Source organism: Chelonia mydas, chromosome 3, assembly GCF_015237465.2.
Source record: "Chelonia mydas isolate rCheMyd1 chromosome 3, rCheMyd1.pri.v2, whole genome shotgun sequence".
In the NCBI taxonomy this organism is placed as follows: Eukaryota; Metazoa; Chordata; order Testudines; family Cheloniidae; genus Chelonia; species Chelonia mydas.
This window is the reverse complement of record NC_057851.1, coordinates 140,350,724-140,376,483: the sequence shown is the minus strand read 5'-3', so window position 1 is coordinate 140,376,483 and position 25,760 is coordinate 140,350,724. Positions and strand designations below refer to the sequence as shown.

The 25,760-nt window shown below is 40.2% G+C and overlaps 1 protein-coding gene across 6 annotated transcripts in view; it reads right to left on the bottom strand.

The window, feature by feature from the left end:
• Positions 1-25,760, bottom strand: part of CRIM1 (cysteine rich transmembrane BMP regulator 1) — a 306,847-nt gene that overhangs the window by 115,657 nt on the left and 165,430 nt on the right. For all 6 annotated transcript variants that reach the window (XM_037895411.2, XM_037895410.2, XM_037895409.2 and 3 more), the window contains 2 exons: positions 20,548-20,730; positions 10,658-10,855 (listed from right to left, as the gene is read on the bottom strand). In XM_037895411.2, coding sequence (XP_037751339.1) covers positions 10,658-10,855; positions 20,548-20,730 — 381 coding nt within the window. The remainder of the gene's footprint in view (positions 1-10,657; positions 10,856-20,547; positions 20,731-25,760) is intronic.

Sequence of the window (25,760 nt, the reverse complement as noted above, 5' to 3'; positions counted from 1 at the left end):
TGGATCATTTCTGTGTCACTTACGAATCCCTTGATGAAGAACATTTGCTGGATAGTATGGTGTTCTCTGGATTAAAATACCATAAAATTGGGTCCAGAAATTCTTCATTGTTACTCTCCTCTAGATCGGGTAATTCTGCAACAAATGCCTACACTGAACATTCAGCCTACAGCAACTGAGATGATAAATTGAATGGAGGATACAGATGGAGACATTGACCAAACTGGGATTATTAGTTTTGAAAATTGGCAATCATAAAGCAACTTCACCTTTAAGCCCCTCAGAGTATGGACCATCTTTTTGTTCTGTGTTTGTACAGCGCATAGCACATAGGGCTGCTAGATTCTATGGTAGTGCAAAGAATAAACAATGATAATAACTACTGAGTTTTTAAGCTAGTTTATGGCTATTATAAAATTCAAGCTTAAGGATCTATTTAATATCACTAGAACACTGTAGCCAGGACTGGTAGCTCTACCTATTCTTAAGGTTACCTGACATTTCCCATTACAAGTTGCCTATAATTTTACCAAACTTTAACTGTTCGGGCTAAAACAAGTAGTCAGATGAAGCAAGAACACAGATACTTGGGGAGGGGAAACTGGATCTGAAAGCTGGGACTGGGAGCCAGTGGAGATTGGGAGGGAGCAATGGAGGATGGGGAAGAGAAAGTCTGATTGGGGAGTTGTTTCTGGTATTAAACACACCAAGATAACGGGCAGAATGCTCTCAGTGGAGTGCGCAGACCTCTAGAATCTGGTCCCTCTAAGAGTCAATTAGAACCAAGCATAAGTTTCTAATCACAGTGAAAGATTTATTTGTTGGGTCAAGTCTTTAATTCTTAACACTGATTAACTACAGGGAGCAGGTGTTCTGTTATTAAATCTTAAATTATGCATAATTTATTTCTTTGCGAATGTCTGTTTTTACTAATGTAAGGTGCCTAGGTGGTGCTTCCAGACAGATAAGTTCCTTATATAGAACTAACCAATAAATTCTTCCACTGTAAGATCAGCAATTTCCCCATCTTGGATCAAGTTCTAACTATATGTGAGTATGGTCAATGTAACTGAATGTAAAAATCCTACATAGACCAGAAGAGAGTAAATGGGCAGCAGTTGCTTGGTTATGAGGGAGGAGCTAAATGTTGAGACCCCAGCTGAGCTGGTGTCTGTCCGGGTGGGAGAGCAGACTTTCAGCTCTCATATCAGGAAAGAAGATGGCTGGGGGCCAGGAACCAAGGAAGACTGCTGCCTATCAAAGTTTCCCCAAGGGAAGGCAAGCTCAACAGAAGATAATTGCCTTGTTTGGCTGTCAATGACTGACTTAGGTTTGCGTGACTGAGGTGCCTACGCACTTCAATGATAATAAAAATAACAAAATAGACTTTTACTATGATATATCAGCCTATTGGATGAATTTGAGAAAAATCATTTGACGAGAAAACAGAAGTAAATGGCCCTGGAGATGAAATATCAGCTGAATGAAAGGGATGAGTTGTGAAGAAACAATATGGACAGAAGCTGATCCATTGAGTCATAGGCTTGAAAGATTTTAAGCATGAAGCCATGAGTATCAAGAGAACAGACTCTTCCTGAGAGACCCTAAAAGAGAGTCTTTGATCAGATCAACGTTAAAGCAAAACAGTAAAAAAAACAGAAAGCCAATAAATAATGTGGAAGAATTTCCACGCTACTAGAAGGAAATCTGGTATGAGGATGTTCAAAATAATCAGTAAGTGAACTGGATTAAAAACATGAGTGAAAAGTTTAAAATCAAACAACAGAGGAATACACAAGAAAGAAATAGATGAGATACCGAAAGGAATGAAAAATTGGAAAATACCTGGACCAGATAGGGTTTGTGGATTCCGGCTGAAATGCCTAACAACTCTCCATGATTGTTTCCTTGAACAATTTAATAAATCTTTGAAGAACACACATTTGAGGAACAGATGTCCAAGACGGATGATGACAAGTAGAACCATCCTCAAACCAAAAAAGGCTGCAGTGATCCTATGAATTATAGTCCAATCACATGTTTAATCAACATGTGGAAACTTCTAACAGCATTTCTGGCAAAGAAGATCCAGATAGTAGTAGCTTGCAAGGCAATGCTGTCTCCTGAGCAAAAAGGCTGCATAGTAAACACAAAAGGGATAAAAAGATCACTTCAAGCTGAACAGCAAGATCACAGAAGATGCAAAATAAAAAAAACACATGTAGAGATATAGACAGATTACCAAAAAGCATACGATACCATCCCCACATTCGTGGATCTTTAAGACACTGAAAAGGGACAAGGTTCGTGCAAAGATCATTTCCTTTCTATAGCAGCCTATGGTTAACTGGAACACTCGACTACCTGGAAGGGACTCTCATTGATGAGGTCACAATTAAGAGAGGAATTTTTAAAGGGATTCCTTATCATCAGTGCTGTTTGTGGAAGTAATGCTGCTGCTGACATGGATGCTCTGAGAGATGATCACAATTTATCATATCAGCAAAGAGAAAAACCAGTTAACCATTTGTTATAAATGGATTATCTGAAACTATATAGACATTCACAAAAGGAGATATAGAGAATGATGATGCGTAGAAAAGTTTGGCAAAGATATAAAGCTATGGGTTGGCATGGCTAAATGCGTGCCAGCATCTGTAAAGAGGGTCAGGGGGAAAATCAGATTGCATACAAGTTACTATCCAAGATCTCTCTCAGCATGGCATCTTCAAATACCTTGGTCTCAGGGAAATGTCTGAGTTATAACATGCGGGTCAAAGAAGTGAGAAAAGAATATTACAGGCAAATAAGAAATACCCTAAAGACAAAACTCAACTTGAAGAATTTGATCCGAGCCACTAATATGCGGATGATACCAGTTGTACAGTAAACAGCCAGAGTGATCAAGTGGCATCAAGAGGAGAAGATAAAATTTGACACCCAGACAAGAAAGTTCCTGAAGAGACAGAGTAATTAATGTCAATCAAAATGTGGACATGATGTACATTCGACAATGTAATGGACGGAAAGGTCTGCTTTTTGTGGAGAAAGCAATTTACAATGAGGACTATAACATCAAAATATATGTGGAATTAGCCAGAGTAAAAGATCATCTGGTTGTGATAACAAGTGACAGCCAAGCATGCATCTCAGCCCTAAAAAGCATAAAAGAAAGGAGAAAGCAAATTGCCAGAGAAAAGACTTGGAAAGCTTTACTTAGAAATCAAAGCACAGACAGTGATGGAGACACACCAAACCCATTAGCGATAGAAGATTAACAAACTCATAGCTTGTAGAAGAACAGCTCAAAAGAGAGAGACTATCAGACAGACTCATTATGAACAACACGAGAGCAATCCTTAAGGCTTAATTACACTTGAAACAAAACTGACCTATAGAACTGCTCCCTGAACTGCAGAATATGTTCCAAAAAGGAAGAAACGGGATCATGTGTTAAGCACTTGCAGGAGCCTGGCTGGGAGAGCATATCTGAAGAGACAATAAGGCTGCCAAGTGTCTGCATTGGAGTCTCTTCATCAAGTGCAGATGTAAATGAACCATGCAGTACAAAAACCACCGAATGGAAAGCACTCTAAAGAATGAAGAGGCAATTGTCATAGACTGAACGGTGCAGGCAAGCAGGTCAGACATAATTATTGTAGAAAAGATGACAAATAAGACTATGTTTACTAATATTGCTACACCAGCAGACAGAAACATAAAAAAAATGAAAAGATAAGACAGCAAAGTATGAACTAAGACAGCAACTATGCCACAAAGTGGAACGATTATGGAAAACTAGAATAAAGACAATCCCTGTGATTTCTGGAGCATTTGGAGAGATCCCTAAGGATTTGAATGAGCACCTCAAGAACATGTTAGGAGTGCAAGGTATAACAATGACCTCCAGAAGAGCGCCCTCTTAGGCACTATAAAAATTTTAACAAGAGTCAAGACAACCAGTGCACCTGAGCACCTACAATGCAGGAATTCTGTGGAAGGTTTAATTAAACTCCTGACTACACAAACCTACAGAGTCAGTTCATGGTCAGGATTTATTGGTGAGTCACAGGGATAAAACTTTTAAACGGTAGCTTTTCCCTTTTTAAGCTTATAGTTCTGGTATGTTGTGAAGGCTTTATGTTTAAAAAAACGCCAAAGTTCCCCATGATGCAGTAGTGAGAGATGATGATAATTAAAAGCAGTGTGTCCAAACCAGCCCTAATTTTGGTTTCTTGATCTGAGACTCCGAAGAAGTACGAAAGGCGAATAGCAAGTGTGAATTTGCAGAGGCTGCAGTCTCAAACAACAGTTGCTGGTAAGTAACCTCTCTCCTCTTCAAGTGGCCTCTGCATATTCCCACTTGGAGGAGATTCGCAAACAGTACACCTTAGGAAGGTTGGTTAAGGAGCACTAGGTGAACAAGGGCTGCAAAGGTGCCAAAATAAACATCAACTCTGGATGGCAGCTAAAGAGAGTAGTAGGAGGAAGTGCAATTTTACTCACCCAGATCAGACCTCTATGAAAAACAAATATTTGCTCCAAGCACCTAGAGAGCTTCAATTACCAGCTTTGCAAATTCTTCAAAAAAAAAAAAAAAAAAAAAAAAAAAAAAAAAAAGATAATTTGCAGGTATGTTGTGGATACTAACTTTGTATCAGTTGAATACCATCTGGTATCTCCAGAAGAATGAATACCCAGTGAGCTATAACAAGCCTGTAAAAAAAGACTTGGGGAGATACAGACTATAAATGGGGATAAGGACATCAACCAAACCACATTTTCCATATGGATTATAGTTTAGATGATTGGCAATTTGGCCTGTATCTGACAATCTGGACTGTAGCTATGGCCACGAGGAATTACCTCTTCATAGGTTTATGATAAAGATGATCATCTGACCAATAACAGACTAGAGATCCCCAGAGCTTTTTCAAACAAGGCTCCAACCCAAAAACAAAAGATACATGTTCCAGGGGGAATTACCCTGGGGAAACTAGATGAATGTGTCCATCCTATGGTATTCCCAGTGCAACAAAGTGCGTTGTTAATAAAAAATTTAAATTTTCTTTGGCGTGGCCATCAAGACAAAGCAACTACCTGAAGCAATTCGAGCAGCACATGGAGTAACACTTATATAAATTAAGGTACTACAAGATAAAGGAGGACTGTTGCCACCCAACATATGAGAACGAAAGCTGCAATCACAACCTATGCAGCCTGGCAGAATTCAAACACAGTATTTATAGCAACATGAAGAGGCAAGAGAGGTTTTATTGGTCAAAAGTTATTGCTTTAAAATAGCAGCCACTAAACTTCCAAAGAATGTACCCAGAATTCAGGGTAGAACCCAGGCTCAGGTTTGTGCTCGTAACCCAATATGAAGACAACTCTCCAGTGAACTGGAAAGCAAAGTTAAACAGACCTATGATGTTTGAAGACAAAACTGCCAAGATCTGAATAGGGCTACTGGCGTCATCTTGGTTCCATCCTCACTTACCTGGAGGCGGATCTCCTGAACCAAGTGAATCAGAGGGAATATGAAGAAGAGTTCCTGATTCCAATCCAAGAAAGTGGAATCTGCCAATGACATGGGATTTTGTTTGACCCTGACACAGAACTAAACACAATGGATGTTATCCTTGATAATAATGAGATCTACCTACAGAGCCTACCCTGGCATAACAGATAATGTCAAAATGAGATCTAACTAGATAGACAAGGTGAGTGAGTTAATATCTTTTATTGGACCAACTTCTGCTGGTGAGAGCAGAGAGACAAGCCTTCACGCTTATTCAGGGCTCTTCTTCAGGTCATTCCAGTAAATTCTAGTCTACACCAGATTCTCACACACTAACTGGCCTGCGTGGACCCTACTAGCACGCACTCAAACTTCCCAAGCATGCATTAATGTAGTACTGTTTGAAAGATGGAACTACATTCATGCACAGTCGGAAACTCTGTGTATGCCAAAGTCCAAACAGGCCAATTAACACATGATAAATGGTACAGACTAGAATTTACACCCATTGGTCCAGACTAATGCACCACGTAGACAAGCCCTAAATCTCACCTGAGAATTGCAAATTATAAATTAAGTGCTTTATCATTAGGCACTGTCACTATCTGCATGCTCATTTTCAGGTCAGTTTGGTACAATCAATATGAGAACACTTCTTAGGCGTCTGCACCTGAAACAAATTGTTTGCTAAAACGGAGGATGAATGTTCTGGGCACTAGATTCAGCCAATCTAGAGAAAGGTCTGAGGACCTCTGAACCATTTATACCGGACATATAGCCTCACTGCATAGGATTCTCTTGAACCTGCAGAGCTGTGTCTTGAGCAATGGACTGCTAAGTATAGAGTTGATGGCACCAGAAAATGAAGGGTGGTGCACTGCTGGTACCGTACAGTCAGCAGACCTTGACAAATCTTGACAAATTTATTGAGGCTACAGCACCCATTTAGTAAGTGGAATTTCAGAGACAGTCAACAGCACTGACATTGGACTCAGCTGATTTGGACAAACCCTGGGACCTGGGTATTGCTGATTCTGAGTACGTACCCCCTTTGACAAGCAGTTTGCCCAAATTAACAGTGCTGGATCTTTAGCACCAAATTATGACGACTTAGAACAGATCTTAGGTCCTGACTGCCATTTCAAGTGCGTACAGAATGACTTCCAACTAGTGGTTCACCAAAGCCACTGGTGATATATCTTTGGAACTGGTGGAACCAGGGACCTTAGCGCTTCTTATGCTGTGTGCCAAAGCACTTCAAGCAAGTGGCTCATAAGAGTCAATTATACTACATCAGCACCACTAGACCTCATCAACCTGAATGTCAACTTAATGTCACTTATATTGGTTCTGGATTACTTCAAGCAAGTCAACGGTGCTGAAACCTTGGCATCAAATTCAGATGATCCAGACTCTGTTGGGGATGTTAATGCTGTGCATAATGAACATTGGGCCACTTCCTCAAGAAGTTCACCAGAGTCCGCAGTACTGGATTGTAGGCACTGGATTCAGTTGAACGTGCAATTTATAGCGGGCACCTAGCCACCCCTGGTTCACTACAGCCTATGGTGCCAGATCCTACACACAAACTTAGGTGAACCTGTAGGGATCTAGGTGTTATGTCAGTGGTCCTGGGACCTCCGCTGTGTGTTGATCGTGCTGGGACCTTGACAATAGGCTTGGGCAGCCAGTTAAGACTGGGGACCATTTAAACCAGGCAAAGGCTCCAAAGCCAGAGGTGCACTTACAAGTTGCCAGATTTATTCGACTGAGCTTGAGAAGCCTTCCCATCAGCAAAGTGAGAAGCACCTCTCTCACTCCATATAGGTCCAGATGATATCCATGCCAGATGGGGATAATTTTACTTTTGTTAAAAGAAATCTGTAGTAACTGACAATCTAAACAGAAACAGCCCCGAGAGGGCAAGAGAAAAGCAAAAACTGATGAGGGAAGAATCAAGGATACTGTGCATTAAAAGCTCAGAACACCTTTGGCAGGTAAGAAGGAACTGAGGGGCAATTGGGGACACTGCTCCTTCTATACCCTTGGAATCGTCTGTCAGGGGAAAGTGAAGGAGAGGCAAGTGACCTCTTCAGGAGGGACAATACTCTTCAGAAGATTCCAGAGCTCAACACTAGGAGTTGCCAGTCCCAAGGGGAATATGCAGAGACCACTCAATATAAGCTTCTAATATCCTACAATCGACCCCTTTATCCACCCAGTTCCTCTTTTTTACTCTAAATTTAAAAGAGAAGGGATCCTGTTATTCCCCAATTTAAAAAAAAAAAATCCCATAGGAAACTGATTCTCATCATTTCTAGTCTTATGCAACAGGACATCCAATAATCCGTTTATAAAATTCATATGCTCTAACAACATACTTCTGCTTCTTATTGTTCAAGAGGAGCAACTGTGATCTAAAACAAATGGACAATATAGAAACCTCCCATTTTCTAGATTTGCAAGTCAGCAGATGTTTATACTTTTGCTTCAGTGCCTGTTGATTATAAAATGCTGTTCTGGGCAGGTATCTGCCTGGAGCTAATTTAAAAACTCAGCCAATTATGTAAAAGAGAGCTATTTCTATGAGGAAATGAAAGCTAGCAGCTGAGACTGTAAAAAAAATGAAATCCATGGAAAGTAAGGCAGCTAGCTCATTCAGATTCTGGCTTGAGTATAAATGTTTAATCAAAAATGGATCCAGGAAGTCAGAAGATAAATAAAATGTCTTTGAGGAATCTCTTATTTTTAGGGTAGCAGTCCATGATTTTGAATCCCATTGTTTTGTTTCCTTCAATTTCAGATATTTTTTTAATTCTATAATATATAAAAGCAGAGAAAGAATAATGGTGAAATTTTATACAAATGTTTCCTCTTCTTCCACCCTGTTCCATGATGTGTTTAGGGGTGAGAACATTTAGTTTCTTCTCCTTTCCTCTTCATGTGGAGAGGGTAGATTGGAGAGGGACCTTGCAATTCCAGCATTATGAGATGGTGCATCTGTGCTCTTCTTTAATTAGTGTGATACCTCTCTTGTGGCCAGTATGCTGCCGGGCTGAGTCAGCGGCATATTAATGTCTACACTGACAAGGCCTAAGGCGGCAAATTTGCAGGGGCGGCAAATTTATAATAGCAGCCAGAGGCTGTTTCCCCCGGTGCCGGTTCATGCCCTCTGCCCCCGTCCCCGCCCCAACTCCACCCCTTCCCTGCCCCCCAATCCCCGTCCCCTCCCTGCCCCTATTGGTCCCCTTCCCCAAATCCCCGCCTCCTCTCCTGAGCGTGCTGCGTTCCCCCCTCTTCCCCCCTCCTGCGCGAAGCTGTTTCACGCACAAGCATTGGCAGGGAGCGGGGAGGAGCAGGACCTGGCAGTGCACTCAGGGGAGGAGTCGGAGGCTGAGTGGAGGTGAGCTGCGGCGGGGGGGCCGGGAGCTGCTGGGGGGTGGGGCGGCAATTATTTCAGGGCCTAGGGGAGGCAAAATCATTAATCCGCCACTGGGCTGAGTAGGGATGGTTCTCCACAGGGCCATGCACTGAGGGGTAATTCCACATACATTACAGAAAAGCACTGATTACAGTAAATACCACTGTCACGCTTATTGTGTTCCTTTACTGGTTTCAGAAGATTAGTATACAACTGAATCTCTGAGGCTTACACAGTGCATACTTACTGAAGTCCAGACAGTTGTTGGAAACATTGGCTCCAACTCATAAATACAGAATATTTTCTGGAAACTTTCAAAGATCAAAGTTTTTATAGCTCCTGGAAAAAATTCCATTGACTTTAATGAGATTTGTATCTACCCCTCAGTGAACTCAAATATTTAAGTGTATGAGGTAACAGAAGCAAACCAAAGGCAGCTTAAAGTGAGGAACACCATTTAAATTCACACATTTTATTCATGAAATAGTATATTTTTTAAAATATGCATACATAGCAATTTAATAATTTAAAAAAAACACAAAACCCCCAAAATTTATACATTAATTTTCCAAAAAGGAAAGACTAATTTATATAGATAATTGATGCAGGTTTTATGTAACGCTGGTCAAATTATCTTGTTGGAAAAAGTTTTCATCCAATTTTTGGCAATATTTCCAAAAATGGATATTTTAATTAAAGCATTTTGATTTTCTTAATGTTTTATTATTTTCAACCTAAGTTTTTTTCTTTTTCCATTTTTGTTGAATGTTCATTGTTTTATTTGTACTTGTTTATCTTTTCCACTTCAATATTAACTGGTCGCCTTAATCAGATGTTAAGATTAAAAACTTCAGTTTTTCAAATATCTCACAATAAAAATATATTTGAAAGTGAAAAATACTAACAAATATTCTACTAAATTTTTGAAAAGTAAATTACCAGTTAGTTTTGAAAATCAGCAGAATGACAGTATCTTGAAAATTCTGTGAACTTTTCCTTGCCATCCCAAACATATTCAAGTTTTGAGTGAGGCCAACTCAGCTGAATACTGTATATCCTTTAACAACCTCAGCATACACACTAACACACTATAAATATTTCTAAGAAGATACAAATTGCTCAGCCTCCAAAAGACTTACACAATGGGGACTGGATGCCCAGCAGCCTTAGACTCCTTTGAAAATGCCAGCCTATGAATAGTCTCAACATAATGTTAAGCATCTGCTTAAGCCTTTGCAGGGTCAGGGCCAAAAAATGCATCTCTGCCACCATTTCCTCATACAAAACATTAACTTCTGTACTCTGGAGAAAATGGGACACCCCGAATTGCTCACCCCCCACCCTCCGGCATGAGACAGTCACCATGAAGAGGGCCCCCTCAGGAATCTGTCACTGGAACCTTGCAGGGGGTCCCCTGTCGCCTGTCACTGGAACCCTGCCAGGCCCCACTGGTTGCCAGCGCCAGAGTCCCGCAGCCCCTGGGGCTGAAGCAGAGAATGTCATGGAGGTCTCTGGAAGTCATGGATTCCGCAACTTCCATGACACAAACGTAGCCTTAAGCATGAGTGTCTAGCAGAATTTGTCCTGACCTACACAAGTCAGTAATGGTCACCTTATCACAATTATGACTCAAAGTGATAATGTTATCTAAGGAAGACAAGCCCTTACAGGGAGGCTTCTACTGGGAGACAGCATTTGAAATGAATATATCTTACCTTCACACACTGGGCAGCATTCCCCAGGTACCTTAACAGGATTCAGGCAACTCTGTCCACAGGCTGTTGCCACACAGTGAGGGTCTCCATTGATACACTGGCAGAAAGTGCAGTCATCTTCTCTCCATCGATCTCCATGTGCTTGGATCTGACCATTGGCATAGCAGCCAGCAGGGTTATTAACTGGATATACTGGATCTAAATCAAGATAAATTATAGTAAGAAGAGACAGTTTATTCTCCCTGTTATGCCTCGAAGATATTTATAAACATGCAATTTGATATCACTGTTATGGAGGCTGGCCTTGAGACCCTTTTCCCTTTCTGGAAAAGAGCCCAACGCATTCCTGGGGACTTGGTCCTCAGCCAGGTGATGCGTCTGGAGCAGCGGTTCTCAAACTGTGGGTTGGGACCCTAAAGTGGGCCACAACCCCATTTTAAGGGGGTCGCCACGGCTGGCGTTAGACTTGCTGGAGCCCAGGGCCGAAGCCCAAGCCCCACCACACGGGGCCGAAGCCTAAGGGCTTCAGACCTGGGTGGTAGGGTTCGGGTCACAGGCCCCCCTGCCTGGGGCTGAAGTTCTTGGGCTTCGGCTTTGCCCTTCCCCCAGGGCTGTGGGGCTGGGGCTTTGCCCCCCCCGCCCACCAACCGGGACAGCGAGATTCAGGCAAGCCCAGGCTTCGGTCCCCGCTCCTAGGGTCATGTAATGATTTTTGTTGTGTCACAAGGAGGTCATGGTGCAATGTAATTTGAGAATCCCTGGTCTGGAGACCCAGGTAACTCCTTTTTCATTTACACTTGGCAAGAAGATTGAGCCCTTTTCTTTCAGGGGCTAACCTTGTCACTATGATCCATGCTTTAGTCATCTTCAGATTAGGCTACTGTAATATGCTCTGCATATTACAGCCACTTGGAAATTCAGCTGGTACAAAATGCAGCATCCTGATTGGAAAGGGTGTTTATGACAGGAATCAAATTGCTCCAGAATGCACACAACTTACAGTAAATTTCCGAGTGTATTTTAAGGTATTGGTTTTAAACTATGCAACACCTTAAATGGGTTAGATCATGGTTATCTCAGAGACCACTTCTCTTCCATGTGATACCATGAAAGGTGAGACCCAGTTCAAGCCTTGTTTTGACAGACAAGAAATATGGATTTCAATTTAAATTGTGCTAGCTCAACCTCATTAGTTTAACGTAACTGAAGAGCCCATTCTATGCTTTTTAAAGTTTTTCAGCCATGTTAAGCTAGCTCGACTGAGCTCACACAATTGAACTCACACCACTTTTGCCTTGATTTTTGTGTCTGGGCATGGTCTCACAGAAGGTTGGAGGTAGGATATTCTCCATTAGAGCTCCTTGATTATGGAAACTGCTACCTCCCCCAGAGCCCAGATGCATGACCTTTAAGTCACATTGCAAGGATAGTTTGTTCTACCATTTTTTTTTCTGAAGTGAAGAAATGACGGTCATCGGTGAAGCAGCGTACACAAATTGGAGTTGGTGGTATCAGATGCGTCTATTGTTTTAGTTAGCTAGTTTGAACTGTAATTGTTTTTATAAAAATTTTACTTGCCCAGAATGTTAGATGGATGTATATTTTAAAATAAAACTAAATAAAACCAATCTTTCAAGTCTTTTGGCCTCTGGTGATCCTAGTACATTTAGAGGCACAACGCTTGACAGCACGTAATTTGAATCAAATCTCAAATTCAAATATAAGAACAATTATTGAAGTGACAATCAGAGGTCCTGCAGATCCAGCCTGGGGTAGGAAGGCCCAGGGTAAGCCTAAGGCTGATTAGAGCCTAGTAACAAGTGTTGAAAAGTGTGCACTTGTGAAGAACACATACATACTGTGAGTGCACATTGGTGTAATTATATTAAAAAAATGGATAGGAGACTGGATGTTCAAATGCATAATATAGTTCTGCAGTCACTATGAGAGGGGATATCAAAAGAATAGACAAACGTTAGGGAGTGGCTATTTCCCAGTAGTTGCATCTATGCATATACAGATAATCCTTACAGAAGTGGAAATTCTTAGACTCGTTTGAAATATTCCACTGGACATACTCTTCACCTACCTAGCACCTCTGTGTACTCTGAATACAAAAATGGTGTAGGGATTTTTGCCCCAACTTTCAAATACAACCAATTTAGACAAATTCAGCAGAAAATATAGGCGCTGACTCTGTGGGTGCTCTGGGGCTGAAACACCCATAGGAAAAAAAACAGTGGATGCTCAGCACCCTCCAGTGGCCCTGCTGATCAGACCCTCCCCCTCCCCCACAGCGGCTCCCACCCATTGGTGATCAGCTGTTCAGCAGCATGCAGGAGGTGCTAGGGGGAGGAGCTGGGGCAGGAAGAGGTGAAGCAAGGGAAGGGCACACTTAGGGGAGGGGGCAGAACAGGGCGGGAAGAGGTGGGGTGGTGCAGGCAAGGGAAGAGGTGCGCTGGCGTCTGGGGTGGAGCAGGGGATGATCACCCCTGGGGAAACCAGAAAGTTGGCACCTCTGGCTGAAAAGATTTTTTTTTTTTTTGGTAAAAACTTACAAGGAAGAGAAAACAGGATTATAACAAACTATTTTGCACCCTTAACTAGGGTAAAGTGGACACTAGCAAGTGAATGCTAGAATATTAAAAACATCATGTTAAGAGACTCATTTCCAGATGATTCCAATTTATATACTATGTAGGATTGCTAACAAATCAGTTAGGTTCCAAAACAGTGTGACCTTCTACATTAAACTGCATGTAGAATAAGCATACACAAAAATACAAACTTAGATTTCATACTTCAGGACCTAACTCTATTTTTTTTTATACTTTTGTATATTATATGTGTATAATTAGCAAACAGACTGCACTTTGTTTTCTAACTGTTGAAAGGCCATGAATTTACATTGGTGAGACAAGTTCACCCTATAAACCACCTGGTTATGTTGTTATTAACACCCGGTGACCTTAGGACATAAAAAGTAAGCCTTCCCCTATACTTTTTGGGACTTAGCATTGACAGCAGATTGCGTGCTTAGTGTCTTTTGTAGAAAAATCCTTTTTTCTCCCTGTCCCCCCACCGGTTTTTGCATAATACAGAGACATACATGCCACAATGACATTACTTTGCCCTATCAGGTCAAGTTCAAAGCTTTAACAGTTATTTGCATTACTCTGTACAACACAGTTTCATCTCTTGGAATTTAAAACTCCAAGACCTGCTTCCTTGTTACTAAAGAAAATGAGATACGTGTGCCTCAGGGCATGTTACTGTAATCATCATGCTTATGTTTGGGAACATTCCTCTTCATACTGAGATTTCTCTTCAATATTCATGCAAATGAATAATGCTATTCTACATATGCTTTCCACGACTACAAAGAAAAGTATATTTTGATCTTCAGGAATGTACTCAACTCATCCAAATTAGCAACGGTGCTGATGTATTTTGTTCACAAACACAAAAAAGAAACATATGTATCTCTATTACAATTTTTTACATTAGATATAAAAAACAAGCAGTAATTCTAGATTACAAGACAAACAATAACTCAAACTAGCACTACATTTGAGACATAGCCAACATTTTAATAGTTAACACTAGCGACTAACAGGAGCAAATCCCAAATACTGTGCAGAGATAAACTTTCCTCTCCCCTAGGTTAAATTCCAGACCATAGATGTGCTTCAAGGATTTGAAGAGAAAACAGTCTTATCTCCAAGAACAAAGGAGTCGAAATGAGTGATACCACCAACAATGAGAAAGTTGGGTTATTTCTTGAAGTTTCATCGGCTGCCCTTATAAAGATACAAACAGCTGTATTCAGAAGACTAACCCCCTGGTTTCATTACAGGGAGAGCTATAGCAATGCCTATAGTTAAGGTTTCCTAGCACTTCCCATTATAAGCCCCTGTTTTCAGTTGCTCATAACTTTGCCAAATTGTAACCATTTAGACTGAAAATTTGTATGCTAGGTTTGTGATTCCCCTCTCCCCCCTTATGTGTCAGTGAAAATTGTTAAGCCATTTCCAAAACAGAGGTTACGGGAAAATAGGGAGTTTTGATAATGTTAAAAAATTATCCCACTTGTCCTTTGAAGAGCTCTAGTGCTTCTCTGGTTTGGAACAAGAACTTTAATGTTGTCAGGAGATAACACTGGAGTCAGACAGCTGCCTTTTTTTGTACCCATGAAAATCTACCTGGATTTGGCTAAATTGTAGATCTGAAAAATAACCATTTGCACATCTCACCATTTACAAAAGTTTAACAGCAAGCCTCTAAAAAGTTCAAATCGCTGAATATTGGTTCTTCATTGAGCATGCTTAGGGGCCCCACTGACATTTTATCTGCACTGAAAATATGCCACGTCCACACTACCTTCCATCTGCAATGAGGATACTCCACAGCCCCACAAAGCTTGAGTTCTAATGGAACAGAGTAACAGTAACTATCCCTTTGGGAAAAGAGCTGGTCTGGGAACCAGGAGACTGTGAGTTCTAGTCTCACCTATCCACTTACTAGTATTAATAATTCTGTTCACTTCATACCCCTTATTATTGAACAAGTCTTCATACCCCTAAATTAAGTGACAGTCAGATATCATTCCCCACATTTTACATATTTTAAATATATATTATATTTAAACATATATTAAATATGTTCTAAAAAGTAGGTTGTAGATGATCTCTTCTGGCAGAGCCAAAAATAGAACCTTCTCTCTAATGTGGTATGCCCAAGTCTCACTTATAATCACACTACCTTGCAGAATGAATGTGCCAAACTTATATGCTTGGCTGTGCCATCTATAACCACCAGAACATACAAAGAGTTTCGCAAACCCTGACTCGCCATTTCACCACTCTCCAGCAAATGCTTGTGTACACCACTGATAAAGTAGCTTTCCCATTTCCCTCTCATGGCTAGTTCACAAATAACAACAGTTAACTACTCCTAATGCTTACTCCTGTAGCTGTGCAACTAAAGATATGAGATATGAGCTGTGCAACTAAAGGTTCTGTGTAAAAATAATCTAAAACACCAATGACGTATATGGGGATCATTATGGTCTCATATGATGTATTTTTCTTTTCTTTTTTTTCCCCAAAATCCTAGGAAATTACACTAAAAACATGACATTAAAAGAACATCAAGACTGCAAAGTCAAGCACCCAAAAGTTATTGAACTTATCAGATTTTTTCCACTTTGTGTGGGTATTCATTGCGATAAAACTGGATGCAACTGAGTGACATGATCACACAGTACTTTTTTTACGGACATCTGTTTCATTCAGTGCACAAGATGGTAAATAAGCAAAATTCTTTAAAAGAAATAAGGATGTTCTCTTTTGGTCAAGGCACTGGACTGGAAACTCAGGACTGCTAAGCTCTTTACCTCCTTCTGCCACAAACTTTTTATACAATGATGGCCAATACTATCAAAATGCACAAACACAAGGAGGCAAAATTAAGGCTGCACAGACCAGCTTAATTCTGGTAATTCTTAACTTTTGAGGTCTTGTCTTTGCAACCATAATGTTCTTTAAACTTACGGGGTTTTTATGTAATTATTTAATTTTTCTTACCCCAAACCAATACAAGTCATACTCATTGGAAAAGAATAAGGAGATATCTCTTCTCATAAAACTCTGTGGGCGGGACTGTGACTAGCCTTTATACAAATGCAGGAGAGCACAGAGATCTTCCACAAGCAATGCATATTGTCATGGATGTATAGAGCAAGTCTTGCTTACTCAGGGACAGTAGATTACACTCCTTGAAGGGGTGTAACAATGGCCACACTCCTCCTTGCTGCCAAAGAAATTCTGGAGGAATTGCAGAAGCTGCAGAAAGATTTCTGTCTTGAAAGATTGGTAGATGCCTGTACCACTATTTGTGAGCTCAAAAGTAAAGGAAAAGAGCACGGATCAAGAAACACAATTCAAATAATCAGGAAAATTGTAAGTAGACAAAATTAGCAACTGTAACAAGAAAACAAAACATTGAGGAAAAGAAAGTCCACCAAAAATCCCCAACACTCAGAATAGAAGTAAGTAATGATGTGTAACATCTGCACCAATTGAGGATTAACTGATGTCTTTATAGCTTCTGTTTAGCATAGACCACTTTGGAAATTCAAAAAGAAAAATGTTATCATACAAGGAGCTGAGACAGCTAACTTTGATAGGTGTCCTGTGGACAGAATTTGATTGATTAAGATAGGGGTTGTAAGAGGTTTTGTACCAAATTGCAACAGAGTGCTGGAAATCAGCAACTGAATTAGCACTCTGGTCACTGTTTAAACCATTAGTCCCCCCAGAGAGCCTGATTAAAGAAGTTCCTGATTACCAGATCAGATTGGGGCCAGGTAAATTATAAGCTAATTAGCCTATTGACAAGGAAATTGGATAAAAGAGCACCAGAAGGAAGTGCACAGTGGAGGAGAATCAAGAGAGAGAGAAAGGCTAGCTAGGCCTGATAAAGGGAGCTCTCTGTGTGGAGAGACCTTTTCCCACTTTTACCACCTGGGAATAAAAAAAAGGTAGTTATGCTGAATGTCTGTGTTAATAGTATGGCCACATGAGTATGTAAAAGGTGGTGAGACGAAGCACTGGGTGATATCTCCAAAAGGAAGATCAATGAACAATGTATGACAGCAAAAATGACAGGAGCAGGGCATGCCCTATCACACCACGAGAAGTAGTAAAATTATAATCCCTTAGAGAGAGCCAAACACCTAACCTCACCCAAAAGGACACAACTGAGTCAAAAGGGATTTACAGAAGAAGGGAACGAGTATTTTGCTTGCCAGTTACTGAAAAGCCAGAGACCATACTTCCCTGACATGAAGATATGGGAAGCCATACCAGAAAAGGAGGCATATAAGCAGCATGCAAGACCAATGTCAGACAACCAGGCAAACGAAGCAAGAGCCTGACTGTTGTATCAGACAAGGCCAAATTAAAAAACAGCTGAGACTAAAAACCAGATCTGAGCGATGGGGTTCTGCTGACAACTGTCTAATCATTATCTATTGTATCCTGTCTACCAGGAACCAGTCACGCCAAGAGAATTCCATTTGAGATCTCTGATATCCTAACTCGCAACGTCTAAGAGAGAATAAAAACTAATTAACTTGGCAGTCCCATTTGCAGTGTCAGATGAGGAAAGGTAAATCTGTTTTTTTTAAAAGCAGTCTAACATAGTTGCGAACCATTTGTCAGAATAAGTTGCTGATAAATGACGTAGTACCAACTTTTCAGTAAACATGAGAAATCATGGGCCACCTTCTTTGTGTTGTAACTCTGGCAGAGAAGTTGCCCCTATGTTTGAGTGTATGAAAGTCATTTAGACATAACATACAATCATCAGAAAGAGAGAGAGGTTTCCACACCATTAATCAAATATTGTTTAATTTTAATTGACATATATATGTTTATGCTTATAAGGTCTGATCCTGGAAATTTTATGCATACAAACAGTCCCATTGAAGCAAAAACCCCATCCAATTAAGGCAGTGGTTCTCACTCTTTCCAGACTACTATATCCCTTTCAGGAATCTGATTTGTCTCGCATACCTCAAGAGTCACCTCAATTAAAAACTATTTCCTTACAAAAATTAGATATAAATATACAAAAGTGTCACAGCACACGGTTACTGAAAAATTGCTTACTTTCTCATTTTTACCATATAATTATAAAATAAATTATTGGAAGATAAATATTGCACTTATATTTCAGTGTACTTTATGCCCGAGCCCTGCCACCTGGGGCTGAAACATGTAACTTATCTTCATAGGGCCCCCTGTGGCATGCAGCCCCAGGAAATTGTCCTGCTTGCCACCCCCTAACACCAGCCCTGAACTTGTGACTCCCCGAACCTGAACTCGTGACTGTCCCATGAAGCCCATCGGGGTCATGACCCCCAGGTTGAGAAACAGTGAATAAGGCAAATATCTAGATGAGTTGACCTACCCCCAGTTGACCTCTGCGTACTCCTGATTGAGAACCACTGACTCAAGAGAACTACTCATGTGAGTAAGAAATACACACTCAGGTGAGAAACAGTTACATGACTGGATCCAGAGTTAACACTGAAAGAGTATATTGTCACATGCCACATTTAGTACTCTCCAGGCTGTAGTCAGTTAAATATTTCTACCTAAGTAACAACAGCAACATTTAACTTGTATAGCCCTTTTCTTCTATAGATCTTAATGTACCTTAGAAACTTTACTGAATTCATCCTTACACGACTAGTGTGAGGTAGGAAACTGAAAAATCCATATTTACAGATGGAAAAATCGAGGCTAGGAAAGTTTAAGGGACTTGCCGAATATCACACACTAATTCTGCAGCTGAGCTAGGAACAGAACTCAGATCTCGACTCTTAGGGCACGTCTATACTAATGCTTAAATCAATCTAACTTATGTCACTCAGGAGTGTGAAAAAGACACCCCCTGAGTGATGCAAATTACAGAGACCTAAGCGCTGTCCACACTGGCGCTATGTTGGCAGGAGACGCTCTCCCGTCAGCACATAGTCTCTTCCCCAGACGCAGTGCAACTGCGCCAATTTAGCGCTTTTAGTGTAGACCTGCCCTTAGTCATATGCATGTGTATTAATAAATTACAAAATAAGAACATGTCACAAAAGACCACGACAATATACATTCACATCCTACAACCATGAAAAACCCTCAAACAAGCCAAAACGAGCCCACCAATACGAGCCGGACAAACCAAGGAGTCTCACAGCATGCTCTGATGTTCAACAAACATGAGTTTCTGTCAGATCAACGGGAGAGCGCCATCTCCTTGTTGAAGGCCCTCCACTGAGGATGCTTTGTCTCCAGCCTCCTCAGGTACAAATCTGGACATGGTTAGATTAAGTATCCTCGCTTATCTCACCTGCTCACAAGTGATCTGAAAGAAACACAAGACCTAAACCCTAAGGGACTTTACAGGACCAAACCAATACATATTGAATATACTGAACACTTTAGCTAAGGAGCAGCTGCTCAAGCTAGGCAATTCAGAACTCATCTGGATCAACTCCTCTAAAAGCGTAATGGAAAAGGAACAAAGTTGGAGCAACCCGCCCCACCCAATAACTCAAAGAGCTCTCTCTCTGCTTCCTGATCTCAACAAACTCAAGTTTTGGCAGCCACCTAAGAGTGGTAGTTGTCCTTGGAGACATGGCTGGCAAAGGATGCATCAAATAATTTCTTGTCTCAGTGTTGGTGCAAGCCAGAGATTAATGTGAGACTTCCTATATAATCCTTTTTAGGCCAATGAGAGAGCCACCCAAAATGAGAGAGATCACAGCAGCATGACACATAGAGAAGAAGGCTATCAAGGGGGGGGAGGGAGGGAGGGAGAGAGAGAGAGAGAACAACCCACTCTCAGACTGGAACCACAAGCATTCCATATGCCTACCCATTTTGGAAATAAACTGCCATAAATGCAAAGCAGAGAAATCCGTGTCATGTTGATGGAAGGCAGAAGGAAGTCTGGGTTTTTTTTTGGCAGGGTGTTAATTAATGGGAGACTTGTGCAACAGAGCAGTCCATCTAGTTGTGTGGATACAGAATCAAGGAGCAGCCTCCACAATACAAGGCCTTCAGGAGGAATTAGGCCATTTTTTAATTATTACGGTTGTGCTTGTACCTGGCATGAGACAGCTGTGGTTAGAGTGGAAACAGTGCACCAAACATAGCAGCCAGCAACTGTAGAAAATAATTTGGATTAAAAGAAACACTATCTATATTTTGCCAAAACTTTAGAATGACAAAATGTGACAACGCACACTGGCTCAGAGTGCTAATCACCACTTAAAAGACAAATAAGAGAGAGCAGCTGTAATAAGTGAATATTAAGAAAGAAATTACCTTCACAGACTGGACAGCACTCTCCTTCTGGCACATAGTACCTGTCACAGTGCAGCTCACCACACTGGGCTGAGAAACAAATTGAGACACCACCTTGACATCGACAGAAACGACAGGCATCCATTCGAAACATGTCTCCATCATAATACTCCACACTGTTAAATATGCAAGCTGGCTTCACTTCTGAAAGAAATAAAAAGAAAAAAAGTGGATTTTGTAGTTTTAAATAATTTTATAAACAAAGAAGAATTCTCTCTCATAAGAATATCTGCCCCTAGCAAAAATACCAAAAATCCCTGGTGAAAGGCTGTGCTGAAAAAAGGAAATTACTATCTTAAAGTAATTTTAAAATGTGAATTCCAAATATGGCCATCCATTTATTCTTATTACTTTACAATGAAAAAGCACCCATTCAAAGGTTTTGAAGCTCTTGAGAACCCTTTTAAAAAACAAGCATATGCCCAACAATTATCCAAAGACCAAAAATACCAGCAACTACATTTAATTTAACCTTGTCCGCAGCAGAATCTCCACAAGAACCAATGCCACTACTACCCATCACTCAACTCATTATAGGCTAGGGAGAAAAGATGAGCTCTGCAGTCCACTCTGAAGTTTAACAAACTCATGCTGCTGGTGACACAAAGTGATACAGAGACAGTGAGAGAGAATGTCTTTTTTTTAAACAAAGCTTTGTATTTTTTTCCCAAAGCAATTATTTTTCCCTAGAGTTTGTGATCTTTCAAATACATAAAATATTTGAGGGTCTGTTTCTTCAGTGGGAAGACAGTTAAATACTATTCAAAAACATTCCCAGGGCAGCAAGATTATATATAAACATAATTCTGCACCTTTATAATTTGAGTATTGACTAGAATTAAAATTTACTTATCCCTCTACAATGGTGTTGATCAGTTCTTTCTAGTCTTGCTTAGTTACAAGTTATCAGTACTACCACCTCTCATGATTTTATCACAACTCTGCTTATGAAAACATGAAAGGCTGCCAACTGACAAATTTTCCTTTATTTAAAATGACCACCATTTCCCATTACTGTCAACAAGTTGGCTGCTTTTTCCTTGCAGTCTATCTGCATGTGGAAGTGAGGCTGCACATAATAAAGTTGGCTGCCACCTCCCACTGTTTTCAATGAGATTGACGCCATGCTCACAGCCAAAATTGCTGCCACTTTCACGGTTCAGGGGCTGGACAGGACACAGGCCTGTGTGGAGCATCAGGGACACTATGAATGGTGGGTCGGGAAACTGAGGGGGAACAAGAGGTAGATTTAAAGGTTGCAGGGAGGCTGAGGGGTCCAAGGATAGTGATGGGATGGGAGATAGAGGGGATAAAAATGACAGTTCCCCCAGCTGGGGAGAGGCGCATGGTAGGCAAGGGGAATTTCTCTGAGCAGCCAGGGGAAGGAAGTGCTATTGGACTTTAATTTGCAACACCTGATCCATAATGTTGTTTAATTTTAGATACCATGTAGAAACTTCTAAAATGTATGAGCTGTAACATTCCTTTCTATCAGAGACCTGCCCAAAGTTAGTTTCCCAGTATAACTTGCAGCCTAAGTTTACAAGTGGATGGATATAAAAATACAAATTAACTAACAACTTCTAAAAACTTTGCTAAAATATAGTTTTTCTATATGTGTGACTGTATGGTGTAATACCACAATATGAATGGTGATAATCTGAAATGACCCACTAATTCATGAATAATGCTGTGATCCCAAAGTCATATAAACAAAACCACTGCACCACTTTACATTATCACGTATTCTGTATGTGCCATATATGTTACAGTAGAACTTTTTAATTAACATTTTAGAGAGTTTTTAAAAACTGGGACTATTTCATGAAGAGGGTGCATATCTAGCAACCACTATCACTTCATTCTTAGTTGAAGGCATATGTCTTTAGCTCGTCAAACTGGTTCACAGTCTTGGGGTCCTTCAGAATTCCTCACGTCTTCTGGACACACCACACACACACACTCTTCTATCTATAATTTCCCCATCTTACCATACATGAACCTGGATAGAATGATGTACAGCTTCATTATCTACAAGATGTACTATTTCAATTTAACATATATAAAGCACTAGTAGATGGAAGCCCATACTATCACATGGGTGTGGCATTTGGGCCAAGTAATCCATAATCTGTAGTCTCTCCTTCATCCAACCAATTAAATTGTTGCATGCAACTTCACTATACAGTAATGGTGGTAATTCATTGCGTTACTTCTGATGTTAAATGGTTTAGAGCTCTTGGGATGGCAAATATACATGCCTTACCGTAGCTCTCCACTGCATTGGTGTAATTTGCTAAGTCAAAATAGCTGAGAACTTAAAACAACGGATGGTAACAGATCATGAATCCCAGTGATCCTTGAACCTTGTGATATTCTAAACAAAAAGAGCTCTCAACCATGCTTGTAGCTGTTTCCATCGCTTCACATTGACTCAGACATTCTAGGCTGCAGTGACACAGACAGGTGACAATCCTGGAATCCTAAATAGGTAATCACGTCAAGTTTTAAAAGGGCTTCAATTAGTCCAGAATACAGCAAGCACATCTCCTTAGCCACCAAGATCACATCACCCAGCTTTGTTCACAAGACTGCCCCCTGGGACAAACTGAAGGTAAGTTTTGGCCCAAGATTTTGTTGGCTGTGAGATGACTGTTAGAACTAACTTGTGTGTGTGTGTGTGTGTGTGTGTGTGTGCATGCGTGTGTATCATATAATTAAATTAAAATTTAGAATTAGCAGGTTTTTGTAGAAAGCAGTAAAATTAACAAAACATCTTAAATTGTGAGGTTAGAGATTTTTTTCCCTTCGTGCGCCTCTAACATTAAGATAAGTTTTCTTTAAGATTTTACTGCATTTCAATGACATTTTTAAATATCCCCAACTGAGGTGTCTATGTTCAACTCCAGTCTCAAGGTATGCAGTAGGACTGCTACTGTGAAACTTGGAGGTTGAAGCTGGTTCTCTCTTAGCAATTCTGATGTTTAATTTATATAGGTCTGTTTCTCTGTGTTTAAGGCATATTATAAAAAACAGAGAAAGGGAGAGACCAGAAGAGGAAATGCCATAAGAGCCAGGAAACTAGCTATGACCTCATTAGAAAGCGATTCACATAAAGATTTGTGAAATAGTACAATTGTATGTACTCTGAGTTGCTAGTTTAAAAACAAAAGGAGTACTTGTGGCACCTTAGAGACTAACAAATTTATTTGAGCATTTAAAAACAGTTTCTTAAAAAGGTCTTTAATCCATTTGTTCATTATTTCACTGATTTTGAGTGTAGCCCTGAATCTATGCCTGACTAGGACAGCAGAGAAATTCCCTGTCGAGAATGTCTACTTACTGTTAAAAGGCAAAAAAAATAAAACTATATCAAACAACAATAATTGTAATCTTGAAAAAAGACAGTAAATGTCCTTAATGAAAAAAAATTGGAATAAATATCTCACTATGAATCTGCATCTTTGCACCATCAGGATTTGACAGGATTTATGTGTATATAATTCTCAAGGCTCTGAGTTTGCCATAATATATTTATCATGAAGTAATTAAGATGGAGAGACAGAATGATTTGAATAGGGCAAGCATTTTCTTTAAATTAAAAATGTACTTAAAATATTCAGTTTCAAATATATCACTGTGCCCTTCACTGCCATGATACCTCAGCCACAATGGAGGTGGCAACAGCATCTATTATGAGTTGCATTACCATAATGCCTACGAGTCGTAGTCATGGATCAGGACTCCAGAGCATGGGGTCCTCCATGAACTTATCTAATTCTTTTTTGAACTCAATTATAATGTTGGCCTTTACAACAATCTCTGGCAATGAGTTCCACAGGTAGACAGAGTTGTGTGAAGAAGTACTTCCTAATCTTAGTTTTAAACCTCCTGCCTATTATTTCACCCCTATTTCTTTGGGTGCTCCCTGGTTTTTGTGTTATGCAAAAGGGTAAACAACACTTCCTAATTCACTGTCTCCACACCATTCATGATTTTCTAGATGTAGATCATATCCCCACTTAGTCATCTCTTTTCCAGGCTGAACAGTCCCAGTATTTTGAAAATCTCTTCATATGGAGGCTGTTCCATACCCCTAATAATTTTTGCTGCCCTTCTCTGTACTTTTCCAATTTTAATGTATCTTTTTTGAGATGGGGCAACCAGAACTGCACGCAGTATTCAAGCTGTGGGTGTACCATGGATTTATATAGTGACATTATCATATTTCCTGTCTTATTATCTAGCCCTTTCCTAATGGTTCTTAACATTGTTAGCTTTTTGACTGCCGCTGCACATGGAGCAGGTGTTTTCAGAGAATTAACCACAATGACTCCAACATCTTTCTTGAGTTGTAACAGCTAATTTAGACCCTATTATTTTGTACATATAGGTGGGATGTTTTCCACTATGCATTACTTTGCACTTATCAATACCGAATTTCATCTGCCTTTTTGTTGCCCAGTCATCCAGTCTTGCGAGATCCCTTTGTAACTCTTTCAGGTCAGCTTCGGAGTTAACAATCTTGGGTAATTTCGAATTATCTGCAAATTTTGCCACCTCACTGTTCACCCCTTTTTTCAGATCATTTATGAATATGCTGAACAGCACAGATCCTTGAAGGACCCTGCTATTTACCTCACTCCATTGTGAAAAGTGACCATTTATCCCTACCATTAATACAGTATACTTGGACTTTCAGAAAGCCTTTTTTTAAAATCAGCACTATATTAGCTATCCTCCAGTCGTCTGGTACAGAGGTTGATTTAAGCAACAGGATACATATCACAGTTAGTAGTTCTGCAATTTCATATTTGGGTTCCTTCAGAATTCCTGGGTGAATACCATCTGGTCCTGGTAACTTATTGTTTAATTTATGAATTTGTTCCAAAACCTCCTCTAATGACACCACAATCTGGGGCAGTTCCTCAGATATTTCACCAAAAAAGAATGGCTCAGATGTGGGAATCTCCCGACATGCTCTGCAGTGAAGACCGATGCAAATTCATTTAGCTTCTCCACAACAGCCTTGTATTCCCTGACTGCTTCTTTAGCAGATTGATCATCCAGGGGCCACACTAATTGGCAGACTTCCTCCTTCTGAGATACTTACAAAAACTAACAGCAACATTTTTTTAGTCTTTTGATGATTGCTCTTTAAATTCTTTTTTGCC